At 44.0% G+C, this 25,074-nt stretch overlaps 1 protein-coding gene across 1 annotated transcript in view; it reads left to right on the top strand.

Annotated features, from left to right (window-relative positions):
- Positions 1–25,074, top strand: part of itpr1b (inositol 1,4,5-trisphosphate receptor, type 1b) — a 521,126-nt gene that overhangs the window by 353,876 nt on the left and 142,176 nt on the right. Inside the window, exons 45-50 of the mRNA XM_078209411.1 lie at positions 196–396; positions 1,539–1,649; positions 7,883–7,978; positions 8,069–8,191; positions 10,511–10,618; positions 14,356–14,548. Coding sequence (XP_078065537.1) covers positions 196–396; positions 1,539–1,649; positions 7,883–7,978; positions 8,069–8,191; positions 10,511–10,618; positions 14,356–14,548 — 832 coding nt within the window. The remainder of the gene's footprint in view (positions 1–195; positions 397–1,538; positions 1,650–7,882; positions 7,979–8,068; positions 8,192–10,510; positions 10,619–14,355; positions 14,549–25,074) is intronic.

Here is a 25,074-nt window from a genome sequence, read left to right as displayed (position 1 = left end):
TCTTGGTTGCAAGTCTATTCCAAAGTCTATTTTTTTTAAAATCTGCTGATTTCTTCATTTATTTCCCTTTCACCAAAAATTGCTTTGAGGCCTGTGACTGAGGGACTGCCTCTAAACCTGATCGCCTGCTAAAACGCGCGAGGCCAAGCAAAAATATTCTTGTGGATATTAATTATCCTTCTGCTTTTACCTCAGAACTTTTTGCGATGCCAAAACAACAAGACTAATTATAACCTGGTCTGTGAGACACTGCAATTCCTGGATTGCATCTGCGGCAGCACCACTGGTGGGCTGGGCCTTCTGGGTCTGTACATCAATGAGAAGAATGTGTCCCTCATCAATCAGACGCTGGAGAGCTTAACTGAATATTGTCAAGGACCTTGCCATGAGAACCAGGTATCTGTTGCATTGCTGACTGGAATTGGCTGAGATGGTTTTATTACTGTTGTGTAACCTTTTTTTAAAAATCCGTTAAGCCAGTGGTGGGTAACCTATGGTAAAAATATCATCCAGCCCATGTGTGTTCTGAATGCGGCCCGCCAGACATTTTGTTCATCATTGCCCACATACACGATTGCCACATTCTGATGATTTCCATCTGCATAGTTATTTTCCTACCAGTACGACTGAAGTGATACATGGGTAAAACAAGGGCAGATGAGGTGAGGCGCATGCTGATTGCACACAAGATTGATTGAGAGAGCCGTGCGCTCCCTCTGATCAAAATGTAAATATTTTGTTTTCCACCACTTGAAATTGAGGACGGTTCTATTAATGTATGAATGGTTAAGCATTTTCTACAGCTTGTTATGAAATATCCGGCGTGTATTAAATTTTATTCATGGGGTCATGGTTAGTGAATAAGCCTGATTTCAATCTTGTGGCGCACTGAGATGAAGGAAGGCCACTCATGCAGCCCACTCACTAGCCGAGGTTGCCCATCATTGAGCCAAACCTTTCACCGCAAATAATCCTGAGATGACTACAGTATATTCAACTGGTGGCAGAAGGCACATGGGCATGTTTGCAGAAGCAAGTGCAAATATAAGATATAGGATCATCAAATCTATATTATAATGACAGTGTAGCACTCCCTCAGTACTGCTCTGGGAATGTGCTCCCGTCTCAAGGTGTTGGATATTGTGCTCCAGTCTCAGGAGTGGGATCTGACCTCATAATTGTTTTACTCCAAGGCTAGAGCCACTGAGCTGTGGCTGACGTTTAATTAGAAAGGGCAAGCTGTTTGTAGCACTGATGGCGCTTGTATGTATTACTGTTTTGGCTGGGAATGTTTTTTATCCCAGTCTCACTTTCCTCTCTAGAGGTGCATAAAACTCCTGTTTCATCTTAACACACAGGTCGTTAGCTAACCTCAGGTATTCAAGTGCGGGTTTGATAAATATTGTTTCCATGAATGGGAGACATGTTAAGTAGATGTTTTGACAAATTTTAAACTATTATTTTCATGACAAGTATTCTAAATGGGAAGAGGAAACATGATTCAAATGACATGTTTTTATTAAAACCTGTTTGCACAGAACTGTATTGCCACTCATGAATCGAATGGAATTGACATCATCATTGCGCTCATTCTCAATGATATCAATCCACTGGGGAAAAAGCGAATGGACCTCGTGCTGGAGTTGAAGGCAAGTAGGAATGAATTGGTGTTCTTTCATGGATGGGCCTTGTACTGAGTATGGGCAAACAAAATAATTGGTTAATTCCTAATTCACATTTCTGGTGGCCTACAATCATCATTATTTCTACCATCAGGAAAACCAACAGACTCTGGGTTGGATTCCTCACCATCGCTGAGTTTGTTGATTTCACGTGGGAGGGGACCTTGGCCTCCAGTCGAATTTCATCTGGAGTGGTATTGCAGAGTGGAACTGAATATTGGGCAGGGGAGTCTAACTAGCAGCCAAGATTGCCCTTTTTGTGCTAGCATCCTTGACCAATTTCTGCTCCTCAAAAGTTCTTGGCCAAGAGAGAAGTCCTTGGTCGAGAGACAGGAAACAATTAGCCAGGGTTCTCACATAATAGTTGGCCATGACTGGAGAGTTCATGCAGTGCCCATCAGATAAGAACAGGCTTGGGTCTAATTACTATGGTTGAGTAGCTGGCTGATGCTTGCTGTCCCGGCTCTTGCATAAGGGGTGGTTGCTGGATTGGAGGAAGGACACAGTGGAACCATAGTCAATAAAGTAAATGCTTTCAGTAGAGAAGGAAAGAAAATTGTTAAAGTTTATTTATTAATCACAAGTAAGGCTTACATTAACACCAATGAATTTACTGTGAAATTCCCCTAGTCGCCACACTCCGGCGCCTTTTCGAGTCAATGCACCTAACCAGCACATCTTTCAGAGTGTGGGAGGAAATCCACGCAGACACAGGGAGAACGTGCAAACTGCACACAGACAGCGACCCAAGCTGGGAATCAAACCCAGATCCCTGGCGCTGTGAGGCAGCAGTGCTAACCACTGTGCCACCCGCCTCTTTCCGTGGGGAAAGAAAGAGACCATTATTCATGAAAAAAAAACCCATGACCATCCTTGAGTCTTCAGATTGTGGTACCTGTTTGGAGTGAATATTCCTCATTGTAGGTACCTAATCCACTGAACTAAGTCTGGAGATTTTGGATGCAGATTGAGAGAGCTGGGGATTATACTTTAGACATTAGTATTTGAAATGTTTTAATATCCCTCTGTTGTTAAATTCCTGATAACCAGTTAGTGAAGGAGGAAACCAGAAGGGAATCTTTCCTCTGTTTTAAACTCATGCATCAAGTGAAAAATTTTGAATGCATCAACAATCAACACTAGTGCCAATAAGTGTCTTTGTGTGCTCAAGAAGTCATCAAATGAATGCTCTTCACCTGAATATACTTAACATTAATTTATATACTTAATATTTAGTCATTTGGTACTACGAAAGTTGAATATTGCTGAAGAAAGAGACATTTTGTCAAAGCTGTTCACTTGCCTCGTCAAGGCATTTTGCAAGATTACAAATCCAAGGGAGACCACAAATAGCCTTCAGTGTGCCAAGAATTATGCTGACAATCAATTTAATATCATCAGTCAGGTTCACAGCATTTGGGTGTACTGGAAAATACATATTAATACACAGGGCCCTATTCTTTGTGGACAGGAAGAACATGTACACACATTGCGCCAATTTAAACTCAACAAAATAAGTGACAGCCATTTACTGGTCCATTCCTCAGGGCAATGTCTTGACCAAATTGACCAATCAGTCAAGCTGCCTGGTTTAAATTTCAAACAATACTTGGCAGTTAACTATCAGTCACCACCAACTGATGAAACCACCATGGCAATGCCTCGACCAATCAGAGTCCACTTGTGAACCAATTAGCACTTCCTTCTCATACAATTTCCCGTCTCCCTTGGATTTGTATTCTTGTGAAATGTCCTGATGAGTACAAGACAAGAAGCCTTGACAAAAAAAAACTCTCTTGTTCGGCAATACAATTAATATTCATAATCAGCCAGTTCTTTGTGGCTTTTTATAGAATATGAATTTTTTTTAAAATGAAAGCAGATGTGCAATTGTTTGGTGTCGGGTCAAATTATAAATTATTCTATTTTGGATTTCATTGGGTCCTAGAATTTTGGGGTTATTTACACAAACAATGGTAATAATCAGAATTTCACATCACAGATGGAGATCATTTGGTCCATTGCACTAATGCTTGCACTCTGAAAGAGTTTAGTCCCATTTTTCTGTCATTCCCATTTCAATCTTTTAAATTTTTCTTTTGTTGAGTATTCATTCACCTCCCTCTGAAAAGCAATTATGGATTCTGCATCCATCGGTGGGTCTGCTCGAATAACCTATTCTCATAACAATCCTCTGCGCTCTTCAAAATCAATTCTTCTATGCGAACATCTCATATTTCTTTGCAAGATTTAAACCAGATGGTAATGAATTTATGTTTTCTAATTACTGACTCACTGACCAGTGAAAATAGTTTACCCTTATTTATTTCATCAAAACTTTCAGTTTTGAACACATCTATTGGAAGCCAACTTTTTGAAAAGATGTCCTCCTATTCTTCTTGCCCCTTTTCACAACTAAAGGCTTGATTCTTGGTATCATGTTAAAAAATACCTTCCTTACCATTTCCACACTCTTGATATCCTTCCTTAAGTAGGGCACCCAAAACTGGGGACACTGGAGTAACTGATCCAGCCAAAGGTGTGTCTACTGTTGACAGTACTTCATTGCTTTTGTATCCCTATGTATCAAACATAGGATCCAATTAGTATGCTTTTGTAAAGCTTCATCAATTTTTCTTTCCACTTGTCAAGTTTTGTCTTTGAGTCCCTAATTTCTCTACTTTGTATTTAATGTATGTTTTCATAGAATCATGGAATCTCTACAGTGCAGAAGGAGGCCATTTGGCCCATTGAGCCAGCACCAATAACAATCCTACCCAGACCCTATCCCTGTAAACCTCTATTTACCCCGCTAATCCCACTGACACTAAGGGGAAATTTAGCATGGCCAATCAACCTAACCCGCACATTTTTGGACTGTGGGAGGAAACTGGAGTACCCGGAGGAAACCCACACAGACACAGGAAGAACGTGCAAACTCCACACAGACAGTGACCCAAGCCGGGAATCGAATCCGGGTCCCTGGCGCTGAGGCAGCAGTGCTAACCACTGTGCCACCATGCTGCTCCTCCGAAAAAGCAAAGCTCCTCCCACTTCTCTCCATACAGTTTCAACTGTGCAATATACAATATACCTGAGAGTTTTCATACCACATCCCCTACTCCCGGATCCGATCATTTCTTTATTTACTTTTGAAAAAAGCAAGTTCCTAACAAGTGAGTGACACCGCTGATTACATTCCCCCAGTCTGGAAAAGCATATCCATTACTCATGTGTTTTCTATCCTTCTGCTCCAATGTTCCCTTGCTGCTTGGTAGCTTACTTTCATCAGCAATGCTGCCGTGAAATGATCTCAACCCTGAGATCAGCAACCACTCTACAAATGGTGGGTGACTTGAAAATGATATCCTCTGCAGGTAATGCAAATAAGAGAAGTCAGTCAACATCATTCAGTCCATTAAACCCTAAATCGGGCAACACATTGTTGTCATGAGTAGGAAATGTGTATGATACTTTGGTAAAAATGAAGATAGATGTTTAACATGGTTGTCCCCATGTTATAGCAATCTGCACATTGGAATGCAGAATGAGCTGAAGAGCAAAAGATACCAACACACAGATCAATTGGTTGAGAGGAATATTAGGAATATCTAAGGTGCAAGGAATCAGGAATGATATTAGAAGAGCATGACTTATCCTTGTAACAATAGAAGATCCCAGGCAGAGCTTGTGATGGTTTGCACATATTTTAAAAAGGAAAGAACTTGAATACCTTTCATGTCCTGACAAACATGGGTCCATGGAATCACAGTTCAAGCAACATTGAAGCAGGAGTAGGCCAATTGGCCCTTTGAGCCTGCTCCACCATTCAGTAAGATCATCCCTGATCTGGTTCTGGTCTTGGCTCCACTTTCCTGTCTGCTTCCATAACCCTTGGCTCACTGCCTGACAGCAATCTGTCTAACTCTGCCTGGAATAAATTCAAAGAGCCAGCTTCCATTGCTTTCTGAGGAAGAGAATGACCCTTTGGGTGAAAAGATTTCTCCTCCTCATTGTCGTAAGAGGGAGCCCTCTTATTTTTAAATCATGTCCTCTAGTTTTAGTCTCTCTCTCTTCCACCATCCCCCCCCCCCTCCTCCCGCCCAGTTTAAGTCTCTCTCTCTCTCATATATTAAATATATGTATATCTCTCTTTCTATATCTCTCTCTCTCTCTCTCATTCATATATAGACATATATACACTATATATATATATTATATATACTCTGTCTCGCTCGGCCTCCCTCCCTCTTTCTCGCTCGGCCTCCCTCCCTCTTTCTCGCTCGGCCTCCCTCCCTCTGTCTCGCTCGGCCTCCCTCCCTCTGTCTCGCTCGGCCTCCCTCCCTCTGTCTCGCTCGGCCTCCCTCCCTCTGTCTCGCTCGGCCTCCCTCCCTCTGTCTCGCTCGGCCTCCCTCCCTCTGTCTCGCTCGGCCTCCCTCCCTCTGTCTCGCTCGGCCTCCCTCCCTCTGTCTCGCTCGGCCTCCCTCCCTCTGTCTCGCTCGGCCTCCCTCCCTCTGTCTCGCTCGGCCTCCCTCCCTCTGTCTCGCTCGGCCTCCCTCCCTCTGTCTCGCTCGGCCTCCCTCCCTCTGTCTCGCTCGGCCTCCCTCCCTCTGTCTCGCTCGGCCTCCCTCCCTCTGTCTCGCTCGGCCTCCCTCCCTCTGTCTCGCTCGGCCTCCCTCCCTCTGTCTCGCTCGGCCTCCCTCCCTCTGTCTCGCTCGGCCTCCCTCCCTCTGTCTCGCTCGGCCTCCCTCCCTCTGTCTCGCTCGGCCTCCCTCCCTCTGTCTCGCTCGGCCTCCCTCCCTCTGTCTCGCCCGGCCTCCCTCCCTCTGTCTCGCCCGGCCTCCCTCCCTCTGTCTCGCCCGGCCTCCCTCCCTCTGTCTCGCCCGGCCTCCCTCCCTCTGTCTCGCCCGGCCTCCCTCCCTCTGTCTCGCCCGGCCTCCCTCCCTCTGTCTCGCCCGGCCTCCCTCCCTCTGTCTCGCCCGGCCTCCCTCCCTCTGTCTCGCCCGGCCTCCCTCCCTCTGTCTCGCCCGGCCTCCCTCCCTCTGTCTCGCCCGGCCTCCCTGCCCCTGCCTCCCTCCCTCTGTCTCGCCCTGCCCCTGCCTCCCTCCCTCTGTCTCGCCCTGCCCCTGCCTCCCTCCCTCTGTCTCGCCCTGCCCCTGCCTCCCTCCCTCTGTCTCGCCCTGCCCCTGCCTCCCTCCCTCTGTCTCGCCCTGCCCCTGCCTCCCTCCCTCTGTCTCGCCCTGCCCCTGCCTCCCTCCCTCTGTCTCGCCCTGCCCCTGCCTCCCTCCCTCTGTCTCGCCCTGCCCCTGCCTCCCTCCCTCTGTCTTGCCCTGCCTCTGTATCTTCCACACCCCACCCGGGCATCCTGTCCCTTTGAGTTCTGTTATGTTTCAATAAGATCACCTTTCATTCTTCTAAACTCCAGTGGGTATCGGCTTAACCTGTTCAACCTTCCAGCTTTGGAGAGAAGCCCTGCAGACTTGAGACTTTAACTGTGTTTCCCCCTCCACGGAAGCTGCAGGACCTACTGAGTTCTTCAAGCATTTTCAGTTTTTATATCCATTACTTGTATGGGAAATAAAGTGCTTTATTTGAATTGAATGGAAGCTATTTTTCTTTGAGTATTAATGGCACCTTTGTCACCCATTCATTTAGTCTCTTGATTTGAATTGGATTTAGAATCATAGAAACCCTACAGTGCAGAGGGAGGCCATTCGGCCCATCGAGTCTGCACCAACCACAATCCCACCCAGGCCCTACCCCCACATATTTACCCACTAATCCCTCTAACCTACGCATCTCAGGACTCCAAGGGGCAATCTTTAACCTGGCCAATCAACCTAACCCGCACATCTTTGGACTGTGGGAGGAAACCGGAGCACCCGGAGGAAACCCACGCAGACACGAGGAGAATGTGCAAACTCCACACAGACAGTGACCCGAGCCAGGAATCGAACCCGGGACCCTGGAGCTGTGAAGCAGCAGTGCTAACCACTGTGCTACCGTGCCGCCCCATTGATTTCTAAATGATCACGGTCAGATAATGCCATGATAAGCACAATCAGTGACTTAGTACTTTGTAGAATCTGTTAATAACTTGGTATCACTACCTGCTCTTAAGATTTCATCATACTTTTCAAAGTTGTGTTTAGAAATGGCAGTCTTCCATATACTGACATGATGATGTGTGCTTTCAACAGAATAATGCCTCCAAACTGCTGCTGGCAATAATGGAAAGCAGACATGACAGTGAAAATGCGGAGAGGATTCTTTATAACATGAGGCCCAAGGAACTGGTAAGGAGCCTTTGATGTACAAAGCTGAAGTATTTTTCTCTCCGAGAGGGATTATATTTTTGTTGATGAAGCTAATGATTTTTTTTCCAGGTTGAAGTGATAAAGAAGGCCTACCTCCAGGGAGAGGTGGAGTTTGAGGAAACAGAGGATGGCGAAGACCATGCTGCATCACCCAGGAATGTCGGCCACAACATTTACATACTCGCACACCAGGTAAATACTGACATCAAGTGTGGGTTTGGCCAAGGATAGTGTGACAAAGATGTGTTTGTGCCTGGGATGGCAGGAATGACATTCAGTTTCTAGCCAACTGATCATCATACTGAAAGAGGCCTTTCTTCCAATTTAGCTCATTTTGCCCAACAATATTTCCCCTTCATTATGAGGAACATTCACAAGATGAATTCTATTATGCAACATATTGTTTCAATTAAAAAAAATGTCCGTGCTCCTCCTCGTATTTTTAATTCATTGTCTACTGATGAAATATTTTCAGTCAATGTTGTTTACATGTTGGATTTTTAGCAGTACTTTTAAAATAAACATGCATTCTCGGCTATGCCCTAGGTTTCTATCCCCCGACAATGTTGTATAACAAATACTTATCTACAAAGGTCTTCACAATCTTGTTGCATACAGAGTATTCTTTGTGACCATCTTTGGCCTATTTCTGTTCCTCACCTGCAAGCTACTTCAGATATGGGACGAACTTCCACATGTACATTGATGGCAGCCAGGCTTATGCCTGTCCATCATCTCCCATGCCAACGGCAGTTCCTTAGCTTGCCAAACAGCTCTTCTCTCCCCCCCCCCCCCCCTCCCCCGCCAACCTCCACACCGGCTCTTTCACTGTGGGGGAGGGAGAAGGCTTCATAATGGAACCCAATCCTCCCTGATTCGCTGCTTAAACGTCCATCTTCCAACACAGGTCACTGGTTCGCAATGGGATCAGAAACCCCACCGAATTCCATCCTGGGGAAGTGTAGCTTCCATTCCTGGTAGCAAAGGAGAATTGTTGTTCCTCTAGTAAAATAAGCTAAATGGGAGGAAAGGCCTGCTTTCAGTATCAAGGGCAGCTTGGTAGAAAATGAATGGCGTGAGCGTGCACGTATCTTACGTGAGTTCCATGGGTAAACAGAGGAGGAGACATTACATTTTATTGACCCAAAAGCAGAGACAAAATAGAAACGTGAAAGATTTCATATTTGGAAGGATTTGAGTTTCAAAGAGGTCTGAGAACAATGGAATCTGAAAGAACACGATTTTGAAGTTACTGTGGTGAGCCTATGTGTTGGCTGTCTGGGGGCAATCTGAAAACCGCTCTGGGCTGGGTAGTAGTAATAGTATAGTAGTATCTCTACAGTGCAGAAAGAAGCCGTTTGGCCCATCGAGCCTGCACCGCCAACAGTCCCACCTAAACCCTATCCCATAACCCCACGTATCTAACCTGCTAATCCCCCTGACACTAAGGGTCAATTTTGCACAGCCAATCAACCTAACCAGCACATCTTTGGACTGCGGGAGGAAACCGGAGCACCCAGAGGAAACCCACGCAGACACGGGGAGAATGTGCAAACTCCACAGTGTCACCTGAGGCCAGAATTGAACCTGGGTCCCTGGCGCTGTGAGGCAGCAGTGCTAACCATTCTGCCACTGTGCTGCCCTGGGATAAGGGAATTTTGAAGTTTGTCGCTGGTGGAAAAATTTTAGGGAGTCAGGAGGTGAGTTACTCGCTGCAGAATTCCCAGCCTCTGACCAGCTCACATAGCCACAATATTTGTTTGACTTGCTGAGCTTCTGGTTAATGATAGCCCCCAGGATGATAATAGTGGGGGATCCAGTGATGGTAATGCCATTGAATGTCAAAGAGAGATGGTTAGATTCTTTGCAGTTGGAGTTGGTCATTGCCTAGTACTTGTGTGGTGAAAATGTTAGTCAACACTTCTGGCTGAAAATGGTAGCAGGTGCTTCAGTCTTGTTTTTTGTACTGAGCTGTTGGGCTCCTCCATTGTTGAGGATGGGGATACTCAGAGACTCCTCCAGTTAGCTGTTTAATTGTCCACCACCATTCAGGGCTGGATGTAACAGGAAGTGAACGACCAAGAACCTTCAAGTGTAAGATAAGAAAGTTATTTGTTGATTAGATAAGCTTACTTGCGTCAATTCAGCAAAACACTTTCCCCAAAGGCCCCATTGCTGTTTATTTCCCATTAGCCCAGATGTACTTCTAATGGGTCCAGCAATAGCTGAGTCTTGGCGACTCAGTGCATGTGCCTGATCAATGTAGTCACAATTGTATCAGTGGGTGTAGTGTCCCACCATTTTTGAGGATGAGAAAGAAGGAATAAAGTTTTCTAGTGCCACCTGCCAGTTGGAAGCAACGAAGAGCGCATCTTGGTTTCAGTTGATGTGAAGGAATGCCTGAAGTGTGTCAGTTATAAAATGAGACATTTTAGGTTGCTTTTGAATTTGAACCAAGTAAGAATGAGGCAGTTTTGACCCTGACACTCATAACCTTCCTTATTCTTGCAGTTGGCACGCCATAACAAAGAACTGCAACAAATGCTGAAACCTGGCAGTCAGATGGGTGAAGGAGACGAAGCCTTGGAGTATTATGCTAAACACACGGCTCAGATTGAGGTCAGTAAAAATGAGACATTAAAAACAAATGGATACCGGAATCTTGGAAAGCCCTTACTTACAACCTTGATTGATGCAGAGGAATGCACTGACGTATGAGATTAATTAGAAAGCATGCCAACAGAAGGTTTGAAGAAGGTCTGGGAAGCAAAACAAAGAGCTAATCAGACAAGCTTTCCTATTTGGCGCACAGAATTCCGGAGAAACAGGGCTTGTTATCTTGGGAAATCGACCAAAATGACACAAAGTGTCTCAAGTCTTGTAGTAATTTTTAGTTTCTACTGGTGCTGTTTCCAAAAGCATGCAGTGGAAATAGTTGATTAAGTTGGCAAATAAATGCCAAATGAGAGGCCAAGGATGATTAAGTGGCACAGCACAAATACAGAGGAACCTTCTTTGTTTTAAAAACCTGATGAATACCATGTTCACATTGCATGAGGTGATTGGTTCAATCACTGGTCCAAATTAATGAAACTCGTAGTTTTAATTTTTTCAATAGAAAATGACAATGCACCAAAATGGTCATTGTTTGTTCTTGATCAGAGAGTCAACACGAGGTTCCTTGAGGCCTGTTTTAACTCTAAGAAGAATAGGCAGGAATGACGCTGTTCTCTGCCTGGAAGTTTGGAAGGGAGGCATAGCACAGACATCATTCCAACTACTCTCCTTCTGAAGCGGAAAATTGCAGCTGGCTAGTAGATGAGCAATGGCTAAATGGTGTTCCTCCGTTAACGCTGACAGTTCTGGTGGGGTAACTGAAATGTTAGTGTATTGGATTTCCAGGCTTAACTTCCCGTGTGGTTCATATAAATGGAATCTGTCCAGATTTCTTGCATTTCAGTTTCTTTCAGTCCATAGTAGGCTGAACGAATTCGGCTTCAGTGTACCTTCCAACTTCATGCAATAGCTCTGGGATCTGTATAAAATGTAATAGCTCTGCCGAAACTTCTCCGTAAATGTGATCCTCCAGTTTTGGAAGAAGTTTTGTGTTGTCAAAAATGTGTCCATGTTAATGTGAGCCGCTGCTGGGTGAACTTATTAGTTGCAGCAAGTCGCTGTGGTTGATATCAATCCGTACAAAAGCTACAAGAGGATTGTCACTGTCATCTGATCATTTGTTGGAAACTACTCTCCGGGTCAGGATGCACAAGAAGGGACTTGTGCCTCTAGTGACAAATTCAAATGCACACATAGCACTAATTAAAATATTTAGTGGTTGAATAAATCCTTGTTCTTTGGGTGGCCATCTGATTATGTGAGCACCATCAGAAGTGATTTCTTCCACCCCACCCCCACCACCTCGTTCTTGAATGTGGCACATCTGATGCTTCCACTATGAAATGACAACTTCCAAGATTTTTTTTGTAATCGTGCAATTCCATTTAAATCCTGGCCAAAACCTACCCAGGCTTGAGACTGAAACCCAATTGAATTGCTTGACAGCACATGAAGGACTGGATTAATATCAGGAAGCTAATCCCAAGCAAACACACCACCTGACTAAAGATGACAATAGACATGTGCAACCTACTTTGTCCAGCTGATTTTAGTGAGAGGGTGGACATAGATCAGCAGGAGAATCTGAGTGCTGAAGCACCAGTCCTCCACACTGCCGGCTGGATACCAGATGTGCTGGAACAGCTTTGTGCACAGTGTACAGCTCTTCCATTCCACAGTTGGGGCAGCTAAGCTGTGCTGTGTCCAGTACAATTTTGCTTTGCCACTTGGAGTGAATCAAATTGGCTGAAGATTGACATCTCTGATGCTGGGGCTTTAGGAGGAGGCTTTGAAGAATTATCTATTCGGGACTTCTAGCTGAAGATGGCAGCAAACACTTGACTCTTCTATTCAAGTGCTGGGCTCCATTGTCATTGAGGATGGGGATGTTCAAGGAGCTACCTCTTCCTCCCATTATTTGCACTGCCATTTATAACTGAATGTGTTAGAACTGTGGTGCACTGACTTGATCTGGTGCTTTTGCTTAGTGCTGTCTTTGGAATGCTGTTTCACACACACTTGGTCTTGAGTTGTAGCTTCACCAGTTTGACATCTCATTTTTCGATATGCTGATGTTGCTCATGGCATGCTCATTTACACTCCTTATTAAGCCAGGTTAGTACCCTGGCTTGGTATAATGAGGGATATGCTTGGAATTGGGGTTACAGAGTGTGATGGAATACAGTTCTGCTTTTACTGATGGACAGCGGTGCCTCATGGGTGCCCACTTAAGAGTTTCTAGATCTGCTCTTGATGTATCCCATTTAGTACAGTGCTAGTACCATACAACAGTGCAGGATGACCTCAGTGTAAAGATGGGACTTGGTCTCCACAAGGACTATGCGGCTGACACGCCTACCAAATTTTAATGGATGGATACATCCATGACAGGTAATCAGTGAGGATGAGTTAAGGAGGTTTTCCCCCAGTCTTCATTCTCACCACCTAATGCAAATCCAATCTGGTAGATATGACCTCAGCCATTAGCCAGGCCAGTAGTGGTAGAATTGAGCTACTCTTGGTGGTGAACGTTGAAGTTCCTCCACCAAAGAGTATATTCGATGCCCTTGCCACTTCTCAAAAAGCAATTGTTAACAAAGAAACTACAATCATGTTCGCTTCACATCACAGATTTAGGAGCAGGAGTTAGCCACTCGGCCCCTCGAGCCTTTTGAAGATGGGAGTTACAAAGACTCATGACTCTCTTGAGAGAAAAACAAGTTCTCCTCATCTCTGTCTTAAATGAGCAATCCCTTACTTTTAAACAGTGATCCCCTAGTTCTAGATTTTCATCCTCTCTACATGAATCCCATCAAGACTCCTCAGGATTCTAAAGGTTTCAATCAAGTTGCTGCTTATTCTTCTAAACTGCAGTGGATACAAGCCTAACCTGTCCATCCTTTCCTCATAAGACAACCTTCCCATCCCTGAGGTGCACCCTTCTGCCTTACAGATCCTAATGACACACATGCTCAGAAAGCATAGGCTCATTTGAAAGACCTCTCCATCTAGTCTGTGTCAGATTTTTGAAAGAACACCAATCGCTCTCAAGGGATTGTGTAAACACATTGTGGGTTCCTTTTATTTGGACACGTGAACATATACATGAATAGAGAGCTTGAAGATCATCAACAACAGAGCTCTGTTCTGCTCACAGGCTAAAGTGAAACTGTGACTAGACCAGATGACCCGTTTTCCTCCAATGACGGCATGCTGCTATCCCTTCAAGATATATTAGAACAATCCGAAGTGAAACTATCCAGACAAAACCCACAGCTTTGAAACAGGCTGTCAGGAAAGATCTTAGAAGATTTAAAAGACAATTAATTGGGAAAATATAATGATGCTAATGTACTTTCTTTCAGAAGAATTATTTACTACCTTGCTCATCAAAAAATTAGTTTCTGCGAAAAGAAATGGAAAAGTTTTCAAAAAGTATTTGAGGTGATTTGATTGTGTTCATCAACAAATCGTGATGGTGAAATAGTTACGTTTTTTCTTTGCCATTGTAAGTGTTTACAAACAATTTTTATGTTAAAATGTTGAGTGGAAAAGTGTTACAGGAAGTAACATGTACAGACAGGAAGGGTCTGCTGCCCAAAAGGCCTTTCGTATTATATAGTCTGTATGATGTATACTGAGTAACTAATGATGTAAATTTGTCTCGCTAATAGTCGCAAAGGTAAAGTTAAAATTCTGATATTAATATCACATTTGAATTCAATCCCTATTTTCTGCAGATTGTGAGGCAGGACCGCACAATGGAACAGATAGTTTTCCCTGTTCCAAATATCTGCGAGTTCCTCACCAAGGAGTCTAAATTGCGCGTCTACTATACCACTGAGCGGGACGAGCAAGGCAGCAAGATCAATGATTTCTTCCTCAGCTCAGAGGACCTCTTCAATGAAATGAACTGGCAAAAGAAGCTTCGAGGTTGGTTTAATTTCTTACTAACTACATTTTGTTCCTGCTTTAGGCTGTAATGCAAGGAAAAGAGCTGAATCCTTTCCTTATCCTGATCTTATTGCCACTTAATAACTCAAAAAAAATAACCTTGAAGCTGGCGTGCTTTGCGCATGCATTGACTGCTGAAATAGTCCAGATGCGACACTTGTCTGCAAATGCATTTTTCACGACACGGATATTAAAAGTATAATTGAGGCTATAGTTTATCTCTCTACATGTTTTACCATTAATTATATCTGACCTTGGTGTGTGGCATCTAAGCCTGGAAGAAAAATAATCCTTCAGAATGAGAGAATTATAAGTGTTTGTAAATATTCATAGGCAAAATGAGCACAGCCCAAGGACAGTCGTTGGTAAGAGAGGTTTTGGATCTCCACTTTACGAATTGATTCTCATGCTCAATGAAATGGTTTCCACTAAAATCATTGGATGACATTCATGGCTGATGCTATTCACTCTGTTACTGTTTTCTGTTCAGTTTTTAAAAATTCATTTATAGGATATGGGAAGGTTATTGTCCATTCCCACGCCCTTGAGTAGGTAATAGTGAGCTGCTTCCTTGAACTGCTGCAAGATGGCTGTGGTGGTTGGAGGTTCAATCGTATTATCTCCAGGGCATCACTGCAGGGGTTTCTCAGGGGAGTGTCCGAGGCCCAACCATCTTCAGTTGCTTCAACAATGGCCTTCCTTCCACATAAGGTCAGAAGTGGAGATGAGTTTGCAGATGACTGCACAATGTTCAGCACTATTCATGACTCCTCAGAAATTCAAGCAGTGCATGTTCAAATGCAGCAAGACCTGGACAATATCCAGGCATGGGCTGACAAGTGGCAAGTAACATTCGTGCTGCACAAGTGCCAGGCAATGACCATTTCCACCAAGAGAGGATCTAACCATCGCCCCTTGACATTCAGTGTCATTACCATCATTGAATACCCCACTATCTAAGTCCTGGGGGTTGCCATTGTCCAGAAACTGAACTGGACAAGCCATATAAATACTGTGGCTACCAGAGCAGTTAAGAGGCCAGGAATCCTGTGGTGAGTAACTCACCTTCTGACTCCCAGAAAGGCTGTAACCACCTACAAGGCACAAGTCAGGAGTGTAATGGAATACTCTCCACTTGCCAGGATGAATGCTGTCCCAACAACACTCAATAAGCTTGACATTATCCAGGACAAAGCAGCCCGCTTGATTGTTACCCCTTCCACAAGCATTCAATCCATCCACCACCAGTGAACAATGGCAGCCGTGTTTACCATCTACAAGATGCATTGCAGGAACTTCCAAATCCACGACCACTACCATCTAGAAGGACAAGAACAGTGGATACATGGGAATACCACCACCTGGAGATTCTCCTCCAAATCACACTCCACCCTAACTTGGAAATAAGTCGCCATTCTTTCACTGTAACTGGGTCAAAATCCTGGAATTCCCTCCCTCGCAGCACTCTTAGTCTATCTACACCACATGGACTGCAGCGGTTCAAGAAGTCAGCTCACCACCACCTTTCCGAGGACAACTAAGAATGGGAAATAAATGCTGGCCTAGCCAGCGACGCCTACATCTCATAAATGAATTTTTAAAAATGTCCCTGAGATATAGGTACACTAACAGTGCTGTTAGGGAGGGATTTCCAGGAGTTGAGCCAGCAACAATGAAGGAAAGGCAAATTATTTCCAAGTCGGGGTGGTGAGTGACTTAGAGGGGAACCCCCAGATTGTGGTGTTCCCAGGTATCTGCTGCTCTTGTCCTTCCAAATGGTAGCGGTTGTGGGTTCAGACGGTGCTGTCTATGGAGCCTTGGTGAGTTGCTGTAGTGCATCTTGTAGATGGTTTTTTTGTAGATGGCCTTACAAGGCCTGAGATTTCCTGGGGCCCCACCCCAAAGACTTTGGAACATAGTCCATGGCTGACACTTCAGTGCTGTTTTGTTGAAAGTGCCATCATTCAGATGAGATTTTAAACTGAAGCCCTGTTTTACCTACTTAGATTATATGGTCTTTATTAGATTGCCTTTTTGAGGAACCTTGCTGTACACAAATCGGCTATTTTGTTTCTTACACTATAAGGGTGAATACACTTAAAGCACTTCATTGGCTGTAAAATGCATTGAAATGTCCTGAAGTTGTGGAAAGTGCAAAATGAATGGGAGTACATTCTTTTTTTCTTTTATCATCATTGGTGCCCAAACAAATCCGTAATCACGCACAACCAGTTTTGGGTGTTGTAAGTTACATTTCTCCGTCAAGTCTGAATCATTGCTCACAAGACAGGCCATGCTTCGAGACTCAAATCCGAGCATGCTCCACTTGCTCTTGTGGAGCCCAGTGTGTCTCGACATTGTGACCAGATTTTCAGATGTAGCAGGAAATGGTCATTTTTACTGGTGTTCGAACACTAATTAAGTCTTTTTAAAACCTTTATCCTCAGAGAGACCAGCTCTATGTTTTCTGCTCATTTGAAGGCAGTTTCATTGTGTGCATAAATCACATTAAAAATTGAAGACCTCCTCCAAATGCAGATTCTTAAACAATGAGCTGAAAGTGTAATTTTAAGTGTCATAGAAATATGCTGCTGTGGGTTTGATGTTTCCTTGTGCCCCAACGAGTGTTGCTGATATATGTTCATTTTAAGTTTATGGGCATTGTCTGATGAGGTTGGAGGATAACTGAGTGCAAGTTGACATCAGCAAAATGGGCACCGCTTCAGGCAAAATTGCAACCAACAGGCAAGATTGCACTAGAGGAGGAAACTGCTGGCTCTTTACGTTCCAAGAAGCCAATCACCCATATTTTCCCTTCAGTGATCAGTACTGGATACCCTCCCCCAGTATCCCATCACCTTGCTTGGAGGCTGGGACTTTTTCCTTGTGTGCCTGGTGGGGGTCGTCTGTTTCCCGAGCTCCAACTCCTGCCCACCAATCAGTTATTGAATCCCACCAGGTTCAGGTAGGAGTTTGATACTTAATATGGACAACAGGCTAAAACCTTTCCCAGCTGCACAGAGCATCATTTTGTGAATTGAAAGGCAACATAGTGCGGATGCTGGAATCTGAAACGAAAACCGAAAATGCTGGAAAAGCTCAGCAAGTCTCAGCATCTGTGGAGAGCGAATAGAGCCAACATTTGGAGTCTGGATGACCCTTTGTTAGAGCTGTGAGCTTGCTGTTCAACCCTCATCAAATGTATAAATATTGAATTTCTCGTGCACGGAATAACACTCTCTCTCCTTCCTCAATCCGTGCAGGTCAACAGGTATTCCAGATATTTACCAGTGACATCTCTGAAAATGTGTCCCAGCAGATTTAATAGAATTGATAAACCTGCCGTCTTTAAGTATGGCATCCCTAGCATTATAATGCTGATCATCAATTCTTGGCAACAGCAAAGAATTCACACAACGTGCCAGTTAAAGTTCTCTGTTTACTACTGCGGACTCCTTTAAGATGAATGGTTACACATTGTTCTCAGCCTATAGTAAGAGTATTCTATTCATGCTTAGGTCAGTTATTATTTGCATACTGTTTAGTTCCTCTTTTGCTATTCCTGGAAATCAGATGTCTGACTTGTTTAACTCGCCTTTCTCTTTCTTAGTAAAGATGAAGTGATGTAACTATTTCATAATCCTGTTTCTTTGCCCTGAACTGCTTTAATTTCCATTTTAACTTCAGCTTTTCCAATAGTTCTTCAAATGAGTCACTTCTCTATAAAAGATCTTCCACCGTAGTTGTAAGTCTTGACCATTTTAGTGTTAAGGATTTAACTTATTAAAGATCTCTCTCAAACTGTGAAATGTTGTACGTTCAGGTTTGCAAATCATTTTGTTCTACTTTTGAAATATTACATTAAATGAGTTTTGCTGTAATTCTGTTTGTGGCCTCTCTCACATCAGTTCCTGACTGCCCATCGTTTCTGTCCACACTGATCTACATTGGCTCCCAGTGTTTTGCGTTTAAAATTCTCATTCTTGTGTCTATTTACTCATTTCCCCCCCACCCCCTGTTAACTCTGCTGTCCTACAACCTATCCCTTTCCCCTTCTAATGGTGGTTGTGCCTTCAATCTGTTAGGCCCATGCTCTTTAATTACCTGTTAAACACCCCTGTTTCTTCATCCCCCCACCACCCCCTGCCCCACCAGTGTTAATCTTGCTCTCTATGGTCGTGTCCATACTTTGAATAGTCCCTCCCACAATAAGAACCTTGAGATATTTTTCCATGTTTAAAATCTTGTCTTGTTGCCGGTTGTTTTTCAATAGATAGAGACACGTGAAATACTGGGGCAGCACAGCTGAGGTGTGCTGGATATATCTAGTCAGACACCATCGGGTGATAAGTAAACCAGATTCAGTGTTGTCAAGCATATTAATTAACTCAACAGATTTACATTTCCCCAGAGAACAGTAGTTACTGATGGAACAGTCCCTCAAGCTTGGGAAGTTTGAATAATGCAGTTTAACTGCAAACCACAGGAACTGATACCTGTTCTCAACAAAAAATTGTTACTGATGAAACAATAATCGTGATTCAGGAACAAACACAGAGGTACGTGATTCACATCTACCAGTCCCTGATGAGAGTTTTCACACTCTGATTTGAATATTTGAATTTGATGGATTTCCCCTTGCTACACTCCCCAAACCATGATCCTCCTCCTCGTATCTACATTTTGAGGAATGTAGACAGTAACTTGAAAGCTCAGGGGAAAGTTGTAAGCCTAGGCAGTGTTGTATCCATAGTTCTTTCTGTAATTGCCTGTAATTTCCTTCTCAAGTATCAGTCGCATGTGCAATGCAGTGACGATGCCTTGAGGCAACTCTTAACTCCGGTGGGGAGATGGTTAAGAGGAACCAATTACAATTTAACACATCCTCCATTTTAACAAACCCTCCAGGACATCAAGCTCCACTAACAAATAAGCCACAAGTAATATGAGCTTATCTAGGGCACAACTGACAAACCCTAGTGTAAATATTTCCATTACTCTTCCAGCAACTTTTCTTTTTTTTTTGTTTTGCATTTCCTTGTTTTCTTAATTTGTGCAATTAACTTTACTGCACTGTTTGAGCATTGCCAATGAACTAACATAGAAGAGCAGCTTGACTCACTTCCATTCCCATCACAACATCGTGACCACACTGTACAACCTAGAATCACACAATTCCAAATCATTACTATATTACAAAGAGAAAAGTAATGCTATTATCAACCCCTTTACGATACCACTATGCTATACCCTCTGGTCTAAAAAAACAGCCATTTACCAATACTCTCTGCTTTCTGTAACTTAAGCCAGTTTTATAGGCCACTGTCACTTTAGGTCTATCATAGTGGATTGAAAGTCCACATGCACAAAGTCAATTGCGTGACCTTCATCCATTCTCTCCATTAGGTCCACATTTTGGTTCCTAATTGGCCAGCTCTTCCTTAGACTACCATTGACTTCAACTGCATCCTTTCTCTACTCTGTTTTACATCATTTAAAATAATATTTCTGTTAATTTTTCCTATGCTTGCCACAATCTTAGATAGCTTTATCATGTCAAACCCCTCCCCAGACTTTCTTATCAACTTAAAAACTTCTCGGCTTGGGCCACTGTCTGTGTGGAGTTTGTACATTCTCCTCGTGTCTGCGTGGGTTTCCTCAGAGTGCTCCGGTTTCCTCCCACAGTCCAAAGATGTGCGGGTTAGGTTGATTGGCCATGCTAAAATTGCCCCTTAGTGTCCTGAGATGCATAGGTTAGAGGGATTAGCGGGTAAATATGTAGGGATATGGGGTTGGGGCCTGGGTGGGATTGTGATTGGTGCAGACTCGATGGGCCAAATGGCCTCTTTCTGCACTGTAGGGTTTCTATGATTCTATGAAAAAGCTCATTGCTGAACTCTTCCCGTCTTGCCTGCCATGGGAATCACAGTGGGCGAAACAGAAAATTCGGTGGACCATGTAAAGGTCCTTTGAGCTCGGCGGGAATTTCCGGACTTGGGGCGCACACAGCCAGAAAATCCCGCCCCATGTCTCTCCAGCCTTTCCTCATAACTTTGAATCCTGAGAATGATGATCACTCTCGTGCCCCTTCTCTGCATTGCCTCCAGCTCTTCAGTCTCTCTCTCGCTCTTTCATTAATTGGAGCTGAGCTTTATGGGTGCAGCACATTCTGCCCATCTCCTCCACCCCCCCCCGCCCAAATCCAACCAAAAAGTTAGGTGTCAGCCTGCACACCCAAAACCCAGCTACTCCCCCAGCGATATCATCTAAGGATTAATTGTCTCCAAGTGGAGCTGCCACTCCCATTTGGGAGGAAGTCCAATCTGATTGGCTGGTAGTTCTATAGTCCCTGCAGTGCCAGGGTCATGCAGAGGTCATGCTGGGACTACAGGCAGTTCCTGAGCAACATGAACATATGAATCAGCAGCAGGAGCAGTATGGGTGGCACAGTGGTTAGCACTGTTGCGCCTCAGCGCCAGGGACACGGGTTCAATTCTGGCCTTGTCACTGTCTGTGTGGAGTTTGCACATTCTCTCCGTGTCTGCGTGGGTTTCCTCCGGGTGCTCCGATTTCCTCCCATGGTCCAAAGATGTGTGGGTTAGGTTGATTGGCCAAGCTAAATTGACCGTAGTGTCAGGGGAGTTTACAGGGTATATATATGTTGTTATGTGAATAGGGCCTGGGTGGGATTGTGGTGGGTGCAGACTTGATGGGCCAAATGGCCCCCTGTACTGCAAAGATTCTGGGAGGAGACCATTTGGCCCCTTGAGCGTTCTCCTCCGTATGATCGGGGCTGACCTGATTGTGGCCTCAACCCAATGTTCCTGCCTACCCCCAATAGCCTTTGACGCCCTTGTTAGTCAAGAATCTATCTACCTCTGCCGTAAAGATATTCAGTGACTCTACCTCCACCGCTCTCTGGGGCAGAGTTCCAAATACTAATGGTTCCTTGAGAGATATTCTCCTCATCTCAAGAGTTGGTGCAGAGTCAATGGGCCAGATGGCCTCCTTCTGCATTGTCAGGATTTGATGATTCTCGGATTACATTCATCAGGACCTGGAGATTTAGCAGCTTTTGGTTCTAATGACTTTTTTCAGTACCGTTTCCCTGGAAATTGCAATTGTTTTATGTTTCTCTCTCCCTTTCATTTTGTGACTATCACTTATTTCTGGAACATTTTTGTATTCTCTACAGTGAAGACAGATGCAACATATCTGTTCCGGTTGTCCGCCATTTCCTATTATTAATAACTCCCTCTCAAGGGGACCAACGCTCACATTACTTTTAATCTTTTTAAATACCTGTAGAAGCTCCTTTTCTATTTCTAGCTAGCTTTCTCTCATCCTCTAATTTCTACCCCCTTATCAACCTTTTAGTCATTCTTTGCTGTTCTTTATATTCCGTCCAATCTTTTGACCTGTCACTCATCTTTGGGGAATATGTTTTTTCTTTCAATTTAATAGTAACTTTAATTTTCTTAATTAGCCATGAATGGTGTGTCCTTCCCTTAGAATCTTTCTTTTTCATTGGAATGCATCTTTTCTGAGCATTCTGAAATATCTCCTGAAATGTCTGCTATGGTTTCTCTATTGACCTATTCCTTAACCAAATTTCCCAGTTCACTTCAGTCAGCTTTGTCTTCATGCCCTAATAATTACCCTAATTTAAGTTTAAAACACTAAGTCTTAGATCCACTCTTCTCTCCCTCAAACTAAATGTGAAATTCAAAGAAGATATGATCACTGTTACCACTTGGGCACCTTTACTCTGATGTCACTGATTAATCCTCTCTCATTGCACATTACCAGATCCAGTAAAGCCTGTTCACTGGTTGGCACTAGAACACGCTGCTCTAAGAAACTGTCCCAAAACACTCTACTATCTCATCCTCCAGGCTACCTTTGCCAATCTGGTTTACCGAATCTATATATAGATTGAAATCAACATGATTATATGGGTGATCTTAAGACCATAAGGTATGGGAGCAGAATTGGGCCATTCGGCCCATCGAGTCTGCTCCGCCATTCAATCATGGCTGATATGATTCTCATCCCTAATTTCCTGCCTTCTCCCTGTAACCTTTGATTCTCCTTATTGATCAAGAACCTATCTACCTCTGTCTTAAAGACACTCTATGACCTGGCCTCCACAGCCCTCTGTGGCAATGAGTTCCACAGATTCACCATCCTCTGACTGAAGAAAGTCATCCTCATCTCTGTTTTAAAGGAGTGTCCCTTCATGCTGAGGTTGTGCCCTCGAGTTCTAGTCTCTCCCGTTAGTGGAAACATCCTCTCCACGTCCGCTCTATCTAGGTCTCTCAGTATTCTGTAAGTTTCAATTAGATCCCCCTTCATCCTTCTAAACTCCAAAGTGTATAGGCCCAGACTCCTCAACCATTCCTCATATGATAAGCTCTTCATTACAGGGATCATTCTTGTGAACCTCCTCTGGACCCTTTCCAAGACCACCACATCCTTTCTTAGATACGAGGCCCAAAACTGCACACAATAGTCCAAATGGGGTCTGACCAAAGCCTTATACAGCCTCAGAAGTACATTCCTGCTGTTGTATTCTAGCCCTCGAGAAATGAATGCTAACATTGAATTTGCCTTCCCAACTGCCAACTGAATCTGCATGTTAACCTTAAGAGAGTCCTGAACCAGGACTCTCAAGTCCCATTGTGCTTCAGATTTCCGAAGCCTTTCCCCATTTAGAAAACAGTCTATGCCTCTATTCTTCCTATCAAAGTGCATAACATCACACTTTCCCATATTGTATTCCATCTGCCATTTCTTTGTCCACTTGCCGAGCCTGTCCAAGTCATTCTGCAGCCTCCCCACTTCCTCAACATTACCTGTCCCTCGGCATATCTTTGTATCATCCACAAATGGCTGTATGTCACAAGCTCCCATTATTTCTTCATGCTACCCTGTCTTACAATGTGGTTACAATTAGGGGCTAATGAATCACTTCCAGAAATGGTGACTTTATTATTTCGAGTCTGTATCCAAACTGATTTTGCAGCGTGATCTCTAGAACCAAAATCATCCCCTCTGTTGTACCAATGTCATTCTCAAGTAACAGAGCTACCCCTCCACCTTTTCCTTGCTCCCTTTCCTCAAATGTTATGAACCCTCGAATATCCAGGTCCCAGTCTTTGTCATCTTGCAGTCACATCCCTGCAATGTCTATCAGGTCAGACAGATTTATTTGGATTCGCACTATCAATTCATATAAATGCTATGTGCGTTTAGATGCAGAGCTTATAGTTATGTCCTTTTTATAATTTTTGTAACCTCTAGCTTTATCTGCTGTTACACTCTTAGGTTTGTACATTCTGTCCCGTCCTGCCATGCTTTGATTATCATTTTCCATATCACTACCTTGCCCTCTTGCTTAATCTTCTCTCCTTAATACATCACCTTTTTCACAAACCTGATCCCTTGCCCTTACTATTTGGTTCAAAGCTCGCTCTCTACCACCCTAGTTATGTGCCTCATGAGAACACTTTGCCCCAGGATTGTTTTGGTGAACAGGGAATGAGAGCTACCAGCTTACCCACCTTGCCTAAGCCTTCCCTTACCTCAAGTAAAGTAGCAGCAAAATAAGCCCATGAATGGGTTTATCCCCCCCCTCAGCCCCCCACTTCCCCATCACCCGTGTGTGGTATGGAAGACAGATCTGGGGTGGGCTGGAAGGCTACCCACTTTGTTTTATGAGCTTCCTGCCCCCGGATACATCAGTAGAGGGCGTGGGGGGGGGGGGGGGGGGGGGTAGGGTAGGGGTTGGTAACTCTTACTGACTGAAACTGGAAGCAGTATTCAAGTTGCAGTTTGACCAGAGCCCTATATACAGCAATCATTACCTCCTTTGACCTGTGTTTTATTGTGTTAACCATATCATTCAACATCTTATTGACTTTGTTGATCACTGTTCTGCATTGGACAGACCGGTTTAGCAGCAGTTTACTAAGGTTCCCAAGTCTCTTTCAGCATCAGTAATTAGATATTTGGACTCCTCAGAGTACTCAGTCTCTGCGCTGCTCTTGTAGCCAGGTTATTAAAGTGTCTGTTTTCTTAAATGTTTCTCAACAAGGTTTGCAGTTGGTAGACTTGCATGTTTCTTGTACTCTGGGCACCTAGGGTGACTGATGGGAAGTCTTCCTGTAACACAGAAAATGTGAATGTGCTAATGTAACCACAAGATCATAAGCGAGGGGCCAAGAGTGGCAAGTACAGGTGCAGCTCACGATGAAGGAACTCATTTCAGATGACAGGTGCATCGTAATCCAGTATTAACTCTGCAGCAGAAGTTCAGCCCCCAGCTGTGCCTGATTCCGTGCCTGCCTTGGGAGAATTTAACTTACGGAATCAAATCAAACCTGGGTTCAATCCGACAGGTGTGACTGGTTTTCAAACCTGACTCTCAGTGGATTGAACCAGTAAACAGTTCCCTATAAAATAAAAGTTGCCAACTCTAGTTGGTCATATTCCTGGAAGTGTCA

This window comes from Mustelus asterias, chromosome 3 (assembly GCF_964213995.1).
Source record: "Mustelus asterias chromosome 3, sMusAst1.hap1.1, whole genome shotgun sequence".
Lineage (NCBI taxonomy): Eukaryota > Metazoa > Chordata > Chondrichthyes > Carcharhiniformes > Triakidae > Mustelus > Mustelus asterias.
This window is presented reverse-complemented; position numbering and strand designations above follow the sequence as displayed.